Below are 13,268 nucleotides of genomic sequence, written 5' to 3' on the forward strand. Positions count from 1 at the left end.
TTCTCTCTCTCTCTCATGCCGAAAAACACACACATTCTCTCTCTCTCTCTCTCTCTCTCTCTCTCTCTCTCTCTCTATTTTATTTTACTCGCGTTTTCTCAATGTTTAATATTGTACGTACGATTTATATGATAGAGATTAAATATACGAGTTTGCTCACCATTATGAGGGCGATAAAAGTGGATAATCCAAATTCATTAATTATATTTAGAAAAAATGAAATTTAAAAATTTTTTATTACAATTGCTTTTATATATATTATATTTATTAAACTATTTTTTATTTAACAAATAGATGTCTTTCAATATATATAATGAATAATCCAGCAGACTTAACTTAACAATTAAACTTTTAAAATTGACTTTTAGCGTATTCTTAATTGAATTTTATTATATTTACAATCTAAAATTAAAGATTTTTTAATTAAACGAATAAGCTGCTGTATTGATAAGCTATTTCAATTGTAAATGTCACGCTTTAAAATAATATACTTTTTCAAAACATCTGAGAAATTCATTTCGTTTTACATACAACAAACATTTTCAATCTTTATCATTAAAAGCAGGTATTTTTAAGTGGTTAATTAAATTTTTCATGTACTGATTTTATATTTTAAATTCAAAATATATTTATTAGTTTTAATTATGAGAATATGATGAATCCTAATGTGTCTCATGTACCTATTGAAAATGACAAAGTTAATTAAATGTAGGCACTGTCCTAAAAGCTAAAATATTAACAGAATAATGATTAACAAAATAATGATTATGAATCGAATAAATGAAATTATTATGCCTTATTGAAATCATGCTCGAATGATTTTTTATCAAATGGGTTTGTATCATAATACATTGTAATGCCATGAAATGAAGATGTGCAATGATATTGAAAATTGTATCCCGAAATCTTTAGTTACGTCGAAGTTATAATTAAAACTACATTCTAATTACATTCAACATGTAAAAATAAAATACATATAAATTAGAGAAAAAAATTCTTTTGGGATCGTTTATAAAAAAAATTACGATAACATTAAATGTACGTAATATACGATATGAGCAATGTTAATTTACATTAGATGAAATGACTGATGTTCGAATCGTAAATCCAATAAGGAAACTAAAAAATGTAATAAAAGAGAAAGATTTTTTAAACAGTACACATAGTGGATCGTAGGACCACTTACGCTATTCGGTTAATAGTTAGATTCACTGCAGATAACGTCACAAGATGGCTACAGGGACAAAAGATAATTTGGACCATGTAAATGTCATAATTTTTCTTTTTTCCTTAATTTTTAACAAACAGTTCAATGTTGTATTAATTATTGTTTTAATTAATTAATTATAATAAATAGATTATAAGGAAATACAATTATTATAAGGATACAATTTCAGTACGTAAAATTAAGACACAGATGTACATTAGTATTGGCACTCCAATTTTTGTTACGAATAACACATTTTAATAAAAACTGTGCAATAGAAGTATCGATTAGATTGAGGAGCATATTTACGTTGAATTTGAAATAAATTTTTTACCCATATATTTAATCAATTACACTTTTTAAAATTCTAATAATAATTTTAATACGTAATAACAATATGACACTAACCTGATCACATTTTCATTTGGAGTTCTGTATCTATTCTGCACAGATGTTTTATTCCCATCGGCTATTAATTAAAACATAAAGGAAATTACTTTTAATATCGAGCAGAGAAAATTAAGCTTCAAAATATTTAAAATTCAAGATGTAAATCGTATTAATGTATTAAGAGTTATAACAATAATAAAATATTAAATGCTATTACAACTCATTTGTAATAATTAATTTCAAATTAACATTCGTTATTTTTGTAGTTACATATTAATGTTATTACAAAATCATATCAAAGTATTTTGAATTATAAAGTAAATAACTATCTTTAATATATTTAAAAATTTTACCTCGTCCATGTCTATGCGCTCTTCCAGCCTCCTGAAAAGCGAAATGAGCACGAAAGAAGGCTCGAAGTATGGCCCATCGAAAAACAGCAACTGGATCAGCACCAACTAATTCTCGAACAAAAGCAAGAGAAGAATTCTTTAGTACTCCAACAACACCATCGGGTCTCATGAGATCCAGATTCTTTTCCCTCATATTCGATGCCTGATATTTCACCGCTCCAGCATAATGTCGAACAACAAATGTTCCTTCCCTTCGTTGTGGAGCTTCGTAAAATGGATTATCTTTGTGAACTGAATTGAACTTTTGAAGTAACGTTTCGTTAGTTGCACCAGGAAAACTGTTAGGAAGACATTTAAATAAGTATTAATATTTGAATAGTCACTATACTGTAATGAATAAATACATTATATAAATTCTATTGATAAAGTGAAAAATCTACTAAAACTAATGATTTACTATACTGACGTTGTTTACAAAATCGTTAAATATAATTAAATATATTGATGATCTTTATATATTAAAAATATTAAAAATATTTAACCATTAAAGCAAATATTGTTGAAATTACACATACTTGCACTGATCGTCTAAAAGACAAAGCAAACCATTGGGCTTGCCCTCTATAAGATTTAAACAACCAGAATTATCACTGTAACCGATATCTGTCCATCTAATTCCTTGTTTTCTATATTCTCGTTGTTCATATTGAAAGACATGTTGATTAAAATAATGTTGTAATTGTTCATTAGCATAATTTATACAAAGTTGTTCAAAGCTATTGCAAGTTTTAAAATCTTCAAATCCAAAAATATCTAGTACCCCAATGCTATTTCCTTGGTGATCTCTCAGAGTATCTTTTTTAGATAAAAGTGCATGGTTAACCTATAAAATATTAACAAAACTTAATTATTATTGTAAAGAAATATGACAGAACTAAATCATTTATTTATACATATATAATACTGAAAATTTCGTTTCCAATGAATTTGTTAATATTATCAAAACACTTACTTGCAAGACTATCCAATCAAAGAGAGCACCGTATAGACACTTGGCCATGGCATCTCTAGCTGCAATTGCTTCGGGAAGTCTATAGTTTATAACTAATGTCTCTCCTGAAGCTCTTGCTCGTTTTGCTGTAAGAGCTGCTTGGAGAGTTTCCTGTTTCACTCGCAGTAGCTCTGATATTAATGCCACGACTTCAGGATTTCTGACACCTACCGCCTCATCGTGATGATGATAAGATTTCCTAGGTTGGAATTCAACATTTCCTACAAGGAAAATGAAATTAAATCACATGATAATCGATTATTAATATAACTCTTTTTTACATTTGATCGATATTGTCTTAATCAAAGTCGATTATTAATTCGCATAAAAAACAAAATCCGATAAGATTATCAAAAGCAAAGATTTATTACTTAACTCACAATATAAAAAACTTCTTTCATCTATTAATTAAAAAAATATAGATGTCTATCAAAAGATCAATATTTCTACATTTATAATTATTAAAAAATGTGAATACATTATATAATAATCAACTTTTTAATGAATAAAATATTTCTATTGTTTAAAACATTGAAATTACTAAGTTTGTTTTATATTAAAATAATATTAATGTATACAATATTGGTATATATGGTACGTAAAGACAAATATCATACCAAGAAGTAATACAGCTGACAAAACCGCAAAAAGTCGTCTTTGTTTTTCTGGAGTAAAACCAACCATTTCCATCGATTGCTTTAATCTTGAAAATTCGTGTCTCTCGTCAATGTTCTCCAGTCCATAGCAACCACTTTTATTTAAGTAATTATACCATTCATAATTCCTAAGATGTAAAACTTGCTTCTCCTGTTCATTCGCTCCAGCTAGCAAATAGTAAAATACGTGATAATTTCGTTCATTCCTTCCTTGAGAGACTATCCTTGATTTTTCGAGAAGGTACTTTTGTACCACAGCTCTATAATGATATTACAATATTATACAATGTACAAAATATTATAATAAAATTATTATATAGGATATATTATAGAACTCAACAATACTTGATAAGTTTTCTTAAATAAGTTATCTTAAAAAAAAAATAATCTTTTCTTTTTAATGTAATTCTTTAAAAATAAATAATACACGTAAATAGAAAATTTACCTACTTAATATTATTTTCTTATAAGTAAATTTTATTCCAATTTCAAAATAAATGTATTCCAAAAAAAGAATGAAATATAAAATTTAAATTTATCTTTTTCAATTAGCAAATACAATTAGAAAGTGTATAAAGGCGTATAAATAAATAGTGTATAAAGGGTGAAAAACAATATGTAAGTGTTATATATAAAATTTTATACAAATTTCGTTTGTAACAGTTAATAACTTGAATAAATCATATTTTGTACAAAATTAATATTAACATTGAATAAAAATTCTATATTCTATTTAAAGAATCTGCATATAGTGAAGTAAAAAATGGAAACACTAAAATATATAAAAACACTTCGTTCATAATGTAAATATTTTTAATATTATGTTGCAAAGAAATGAAAATAACATACAAGAACAAAAATGTACAATAAATTGTCAATTATTCAATTTCGTTTTTAAGTATATTTTAGAATGACATTCTGTCCACTTACCCATGTACCATTCCATTTTCCTTATAGTTCACTTGTATGAATTTTCCAAACCGACTGCTATTATTATTATGAGCAGTTTTTGCATTGCCAAAAGCTTCAAGAACAGGACCAGCACTCAAAATAGTTTGTTCTACGCCACTACCGTGAGAACCTTTTTGACTCAAAGCTGTTAGGTGGTGTAACAAAAAATTAGTTGATTCAGTCTTGCCCGATCCACTTTCTCCACTTATCACTATACACTGATTCTTTTTTTCCTTCAACATGCAATGATATGCAGCATCAGCAATTGCAAATATATGCGGTGGTATGTCTGGTCCAAGTCTACGATTCTGATACAACTTGACATACTTCGGATTGTAGATAGGATAAAACTTGAAAGGATTCAAAGCGATGAGTATGCTACCAACGTATGTGTATATGTTCCCAGCAAGAAATCGAGCTCGAAGATTGTCAAGGAGGGTTTGCTCATTGAGATCAGGAAGCTGGCAGAGATCAGGATATTCCTTATCCCGCGGTTGGTAAAGAAACCGATTAAAATAATCCTTAAGAAGCTGTGGATCCATTGGAAACCTGCTGTCCGACCATAAGTAATCAGGTTGTTTTTTTCTAAGATAAAATCTAGAAAAAAATATATAAATTTAGTATATCGAAGTGAAATGTCAAAACAATAAATTTTTATGAAAATTGGTAATAATATATATTTATTTTTCAAATCTGAATTAAGTTTCAGGACTAAATAAATATTGTAATAGACATCTATTTAATTTATTCATTAATATTTATCAATATATTTATTAGTTCAGAAATTTTTTTATTAAAATAATTTTTGAAAATATAGAATAATAATTCAGATATTTTTAAATTTATATTTAAAGTCTGTAAAACTTTTATATGAGTATACACTGGCATATTATAACAATAACATTTACTTTTATTAATCCAATTTTTCTTCAATTTAGCTTTTTATATTCTACTGTAAGTATTAATTGAACTTATTATCCATTAAAATTATTAAACATATTAAACATCTTTAATTAGATTTTTAGTTTTAAGTGCATATAATTGTAAAGCTATATGATAAGCTATTAATTATATTAATTTAAATAATTTAAATTTTCATCAACTGCATTTTATAACATTTTAAAAATAATATAAATACTTGTAATATTCCTGTTGAGATGCATTTTTCTTTGGCCAAAGCAGCATCAATGCAACAGGGCACTCTGTAGGTCCAAGTCTTCGCTCTTTACACTCTTGCCCAACAGAATTACCAATAACCTCCGCCAATTCGTATCCATTGGAAAGATTACCATCAGCGAGACTAAGTCTTTCAATGATACATTCCACTATTTCAGCAGAAGATGTTTGCTTGGTGGCCCTAATGGAAAGTGCTTCGTATTCAGCACTCCATTCTCCCACAAATACTTGCACCACACCAATACTATTATTATCCATATCTATTAACCCTGAAATATTTTTATAAATTTTTCAATAAAATTCAAATTATTATAAATTCTTCATTAGCTTTATATTTCATAATAACAGTTTATAAAATAGCAAATATTTTATTGAAATAATAAACACAAAAATTATTTACATATTTAATTTTAATATTTAAGAAATTTATTTTCCCAATGTTATATTAAATGAAATTATTGATTCTAATTTTAAAAAAACTTATGATTGCATTTATCAATAAATTAATAAAAATGTGCTCAAGTTACCTGATTACTTTAGGGTTATCAGATTTGTCCTCTATCATTCATAGAATATTGAAAAAACTGTAGTGTTTTTTCCTCCTGACATTTTAAAAGTATTTTATTAAAAAAATATTCTGAATTTTTCATATCCATTTTGTTTTACAGTTATTCATTTATAATTTATACATTTAAAATCACATATGTTTGAGTTCTTCTTCTTAATTATTTATCAATTTTAATACATTTTCACAAATTTTCATCGTATGAGTAATTCATGGGATTTTTATTTTAAGTAGAACCAATTAAATCATTCATTTTCATTTAAACTATTTAATTTTGGATTCTATTAGGTATATATTTTGCTATATCACTACATACATTATAATTGAAATACTAATCATTCAATTTACTTCCACATTATTTTAGTAAGGAAGATATAATTCAATTCTTTATTATGACAAAATTCAAGCATTAAAATAGTTTCTTTCCAATTTAAAGTGGATAGAGTATTTTGATAAGTTAAACAATATAATTATATATTAAATATAATTTAACAGCACCAGTTCCATTAACTTTTTAACTATTATCGCAGCATTGAATGTCAGTTGGAAACCGTGCATTGGTGTGCTATTGTGCAGCCAAGCAGTAACTTTATTTGTTCACTGGACACAAAATCTATAATTTCCTACATATACTTAGTTTTTTTAAATATCTTGAGTATTTTAACATATTTATTGCAGAAATTTGTTGATATTACGATACTGTCTTGCAGATTTTAACTGAAAAATAATAATTGGATTATAATTAAAATTAACATTTTAAACATTTGTGCAATACAAGGTATTGAAATTCCATAATCAGAACATATAAAATAATGAAATTTAGTTGAAAAATTATAAATAATTTATTATTCCTATACCAATTGTTCATAAATAATTTTATCTATTAAAATATTCTCTGAAACAAAAATAAAAAGTATCTTCCTCAAATTTTTGGAATAAATCCAGAATTTATTTTTGACAAAGCGTAGATTTTATATAGTGAACAGTCTATAAAAGTAATGAAATATCTCAACGAGATATTTAAAATGTTAAATATGAATACATATTAATAAATATAAGCACATGTGTAATATAAACCAAATTATTCATTCTCATCTAAAAACCTCTACTAATAATTTAATAAAGAAGTATCTTTATTTATTATGAATTACTTGTCTACATTTATTTATTATATATATATATATATATATATATATATATATATATATATATTGCAATAAAATTGCAAAAATAATTTAAATGGAAGTCAAATTGTACTTTATATAGATTTTGATATTTTCAAACTGAAATATGCAATATAATCGGAAAAAATCCATAAAAATCATTACTTTTTACTATTTAAATAAAAATAAACTTTTACACTAAAAAAAATCTTTTGAAATTTTTATAGTAAAACTTTGCTTTATGTAGTATTGTTAAAATAATTTTTGGCTCATTTACTTATGATATGAATGGCAAAATTTGTATTAGTAAATTAATAAGTATAAACTTTTATAATTTATAACTATCGAATGGCTACATAAAAATTTAAACAGAAAATTGTAATTTTTTTCCCAATATGCTCAGCATCAGTTTTTTTTTAATCAATGTTCTCTTTTCCTAACTCAAATTGTATTTCTAGATAGGATACAGATTTTTATATAATAAAAATATATAATTATAAAATGATCTGTGATAGTTAATAGATTTATATTTATTATTTATTCAATGTCTTGACATTATAATAAGAAATTTTCTTTTATTGCTTTGGGAAATTGTTTGACTGTTGTACAATCTGTAATCCATTATAATAATAATGTTAAAAAACTTTTAATTTGTGTAAAATAAAATTTGCCAAACACTTTTATTTATAATTTTTAAAATTATAATTTTGTATACCATTATCAAACAATTCTATAAAATATATATGATCACTATTATTGAATTTACTTATTTAAAACATATCAATTCATTAATGAAGATAAATAAAACAAATATATATATATATATATATATATATATATATATATATATCCATATATGTATATATATGCATATGTACATATATAAATGATAAGTACACATTCTAATAAGTATGAAATCATATTATTTCGAAGAATCCTATGATATATTAGAATATTAAAAAACTATTGAAAAAATTTAAGAACTAGAACATCGATGAACTAATTAAACATTACAATTTTGCATGCATAAAGTATAGTTCGTATTTCAAAGCAAATTATTTTAATACAATAATGTATTCTATGGAAACATTAATAAGGATCGAATAATATGTGGAAGTTATGTCGCTATATCTACATAGGATAAGTATTATTGTACTCGTATAACTACAAACCCATTTATTTTTAATAGAATAATTAGAAACTTAAACAAAATTGAACACGAACCTCACATTCAAGTATAACATTTTATTCGAATCCTTCACTTGAAAATACTATGTGACTCCAATAATGCTTTGAAAATATAATCATTGGTACACTCAAAACTTCTTTCATCCAATTTCGAATTACTTCTTCTAAAATTTCCTGCACACACCAAAAAATCCAAAACCAAAACGGAAAAAGTCCAATGTGCCATTAAAAATTGTCACATCAAGAGACAACACTGTCTTCCCTCTCTTTCTCCTTTTTCTTATACACAGTACCAGAATCCCAAATAATAAAAAAGGAAAAGCGAGAAAGCTTAAATACAGATTCCGGAACAGCGGTGCATTAACGATCCTACTATTTTCATTACCTCGAAGAAGTCTTGATTAGGAAGCCGTGGAGGTCGCGACGCTCCGCACATCTTGCGCTCGTTTTCTTCTTCCTTGCAAAGTCACTTATATGTATCTGCGTATGTCTCCTCTCTCTCCTCTCGGCCGTTGCTCGGCTGAGAGAAAAAGAAAGATCGACGACGACGACGGCAATGACGACGAGGACAAACGACAATCCGCCTGTGCCGCCTGTATGCCTGCCTGGCTGCCGTCCACGTCCTCTTCCTCCCCGTCTGTCTTGTGTCTGTGCCTCACACAGCAGCAGTGGAGCAGCAGCACCTTCCCCACGGCGCGCGCGCGCGTCCACCGTGTGTGTATATACACTTATGCATATATATATGCGTATACGCATGTGTTCGCTCGTGTGCGTGCAATTATATATATAGATATATTGCACTATGTTTTATCTATGTGCTATCTATACATCTATCAATCTATCCATCTATCTACCTAACCATCCACTACCTAACCATTTATCTACCTAACCATCTATCTACCTAACCATCTATCTATCTATCCATCTACCTATCTTTCCATCTATATATCTATCTACCTATCTATCTACCTATCTATCTATCTACCTATCTAACTATCTATCTATCTATCTACCTATCTAACTATCTATCTATCTATCTATCTGTATATGCATATGCATATGTATATATATATGTATATGTTTATTTATTTATATAAATTTATATGGATATGTCTATGTGCATGTGTAAATATATATATATATATGAATATATATTTAATGTGTGTGTGTGTGTGTGTGTGTGTGTGTGTGTGTGTGTGTGTGTGTGTGTGTACGGGCGCGTATACCCGTGAGCGTGTACACGCGCACGTTGTGCGTATATATATATTTATTTATTTATGCGCGTATGTATTTACGCATGTGGGTATGCGTTCATGTAGGTATGCATGCATGCATGAATGCACGTGAGTATGTGAGCATGCATGCATGCATGCATGTATGTATCGTTGACCCGAAGAAAGAGAAACAAGTTCGTATATTAGGAGCGACTTTTCTGTTTCTGTCTCTTTCTCTCCTCCTCTCTTCGCCGCGCGCCGATGACCTAGTGCATCCTCCCCTAGGCTGATCCTTTTCGCTCGTTTGCACTCTCTCTCTCTCTCTCTCTCTTTCTCTCCGTCTTCTACCCGCTCTATAAACCCCCCTTATTTCACTCAATATATATCTATCCCACCCATCGCCCTCTCTTTCCCATTCGGTCACTCGTTTCTCTCTCTCTCTCTCTTACTTCCTCAGCCTCTTCCTCTCCCTCACGTATTCAGTTAGCAGTCTCCCTCTCTGTCGATTCTGGAGACTTCAAACGGAAAGGAGAAAAGAATGTATAATAATGCGCGCGCGCACGCAGGTGGAAACTTGCTCTCTCTGAACGTGTGTACGCGCGTACATGCGTGTGCCGTGCATGGTACGTGGGTGCCAATGATACCTTTCCTCTCGCTCTGTCTCTTGGAAAAAGAGATGAGCTGCACCCCTAATTTACAGGTCTACCATCAACTCGATCATCGGCATATATGTAGCACACTCTCGTGTTCATTTATATTCCGAGTGCACCTGCACACATACGTACGACCGTATCTATGCGAGCGCACGGTTACACATATTTTATTTATTTCTGCTCTGCGTGAAATCGATCTTGACAAGTGCACCACGTGCGCAGCTCTCATTACCCGGATATGGTTTCTTTAACATTGTGCACACTAGACTTCTATTGGCCGATGTCCACGTCTTTGAAAAACCGAGAATGTTATTATTTATTTGCCGAGCTCGTTGTCCGATTTTAAATATCGGCACCCTCGCCTCTTCGAGCTTCAGCTGCGAACGTGAGAATCCTCTCGCACGCGCGCTGTCGCTGTTTTCCACCGGTTGCAGCGCAACCGTGGACGAAAGTCGGGCTTTACCTTTATATACGTGTACGCACGCACACGCGTGACACTTTCTCGGCGTGTACGAGAAGGTGCGCTGGATTAGCCGTTTTAACCATGAAATTGAGGATTTTCTACAATAAGTTCATTTCTGTTCTCTAGGCTCCAAGGTACTTCTACAATATTTTCTCATTCGTCGTCTCTATTCCCCTTTCCGGATAATAACTCGATTGCAATCTATTTGATCCCTGTTGATTATTTGAACGATGAAAGGTGCATTATGTTTAACAACTCGAAATAACTCCCACAGCAGCCGTTAATCATGTATTGAACAATTTTCATTTCTCGCTTCGTACTTCCTCTCGTGGATCCGAGATTTCTTCAATTTTTCCTTATCAGTGTGTATTTAACTCAATCGGGTCTCTCTATTTTATTCTACGTGCATTAATTCATAGATAATGGTTTGTAAAAATTATGTGTGTCATATAAAGACAAAAGCCTGGCTGTTGCAACAACAATATAGTTAATCGTTTAAATATTATAATTGAACTTCGATATTTAAAATTATTGAAAAAAATTATCATATAATGATTTTTATAACAGGTAGAATGTGTCAGCGCAATTACAATTTTTCTTTTTCTTTAATACATTCTTATATATATATATATATGTATATATATGTATATACTTTGTTTTTTGGTTATGAGGAACACAATTTGCGTTATACAAGATGCTATTAAAAATATTCGTAAGTTTTACAGAGTTGATACAGTTAATAATCGGATGTAAACAAATACAAATTTTAAAAATTCTATTATTACAATCACACTTTTTATATATGTGTTACAAACAATCCATCGAGTTTGAAATTTAATGCTATTGCGCTTTTACAGCTTTAGCGCTCATGCGAAGTTGGGTATAATTCCATTACGCATTTAGCAAATTTTAAATTGAGACGTGCGAATTTGCAAGCATACATAATAAATAGTTATCGTAGGATATATGTCATATTCATACATTTCTTATCGATAAGAAATATAAACATTACAACAGAGTTATGCTCTGACTAATTGGAAAAACATACAATCGAAATCAGTAATCAACATTTTCGAAGCAAAACAAAATTGTATGGAAAATTAATGCAAATATACATACTAATACTACTCTCTCTCTCTCTCCCTCTTTCTCTCCCTCTCTTTCAATCATATATATACTCTTTCGTTCGAGCTCTCTCATTCTCTCTCTCTCTCTCTCTCTCTCTTGTTTTTTAAATGCATTTAATGTATTATTAATGCAAGGAGTCAGATTGTGTAACCCATGTAGGCGCATTCGTCAATCATTACATTTATTTTAATATATCCATATATATATACGTGGTAGGATAATAACTTTTGCATTTATCATTAAAATTAATTCAAGTATGTATATAATTTTAATACAATTTTGAATATTTCGATTGTACAAAAGTAACTCGACACTTTACTTAAATCTATATTTACATCGGTTTTAGTTAACTTAGAAAACATTCCAACAGTTATTTAAAATGAAGAAATTTAAAATGCCCGCTTCATCGACATTTTTATAGTATAAAAAAATACGTAACGTTTTATTGTTTACATGACGAAATCAGACGTAAAGCACGAGCATGATTAAAGGAAAACCAATTAAAAGAGTATCTTCAAATAAATTTAAAGTATTTGAACTTGAAAATATGACGTTAAGATCTTACAATTTACTTCAAAACCAAAAACGTCCTTTCTCTTAGCTACGATCATACAATTCAGACATTTCATATTCGATTCGATCTATCTTGTTAACTTTAGAGTATAATCTAGCTGCTTCAGAGTCAAGTCACTTCGATGTCCGTTGTCCAATCATAAAAGTTGGTGGTCGGCTTAGAATGAAATTATGTGCATGAGATTTATACCATCTCCTTTCAGGTAAGCAGCTGTTCGTTCGTCGGTCGCCCTCCCGTAGATTTTAAAAGTATCTACAGATAACAAGTGACAAAAATTTATTAATATACCCTTACAATAAAAGACCTACTTCGGATAGAAATTCTTAGGAATCGCAAATCCTATCCTAGCAAAAGGACAGACTTGTCATGATTTATTTCTTCTAGAACTTATATTTTAGAACCTTACAGTTATGTTTTATGATTTTGTTGATGAATTCGTATAACTTTATTTTTGACGATTATTTTGAATAATAATACTAACAATGAACAACACAATATTTATTAAAAAATCAAGTAAACTTCAAATACCGAATTTG

The 13,268-nt window shown here is 28.9% G+C and overlaps 1 protein-coding gene across 1 annotated transcript in view; it reads right to left on the minus strand.

Moving 5' to 3' along the window:
- LOC105367568 (unconventional myosin-IXb) overlaps nucleotides 1–6,391 on the minus strand; it is a 17,419-nt gene extending 11,028 nt beyond the window's left edge. Inside the window, 8 exon segments of the mRNA XM_011506328.1 lie at nucleotides 1,616–1,676; nucleotides 1,951–2,288; nucleotides 2,526–2,833; nucleotides 2,963–3,222; nucleotides 3,619–3,917; nucleotides 4,588–5,205; nucleotides 5,747–6,053; nucleotides 6,312–6,391. Coding sequence (XP_011504630.1) covers nucleotides 1,616–1,676; nucleotides 1,951–2,288; nucleotides 2,526–2,833; nucleotides 2,963–3,222; nucleotides 3,619–3,917; nucleotides 4,588–5,205; nucleotides 5,747–6,042 — 2,180 coding nt within the window. The 5' untranslated portion in view covers nucleotides 6,043–6,053; nucleotides 6,312–6,391.
- Between the last annotated feature and the right edge of the window lie 6,877 nt (nucleotides 6,392–13,268).

This window comes from Ceratosolen solmsi, unplaced genomic scaffold (genome assembly GCF_000503995.2).
Source record: "Ceratosolen solmsi marchali unplaced genomic scaffold, CerSol_1.0 scaffold7, whole genome shotgun sequence".
In the NCBI taxonomy this organism is placed as follows: Eukaryota; Metazoa; Arthropoda; class Insecta; order Hymenoptera; family Agaonidae; genus Ceratosolen; species Ceratosolen solmsi.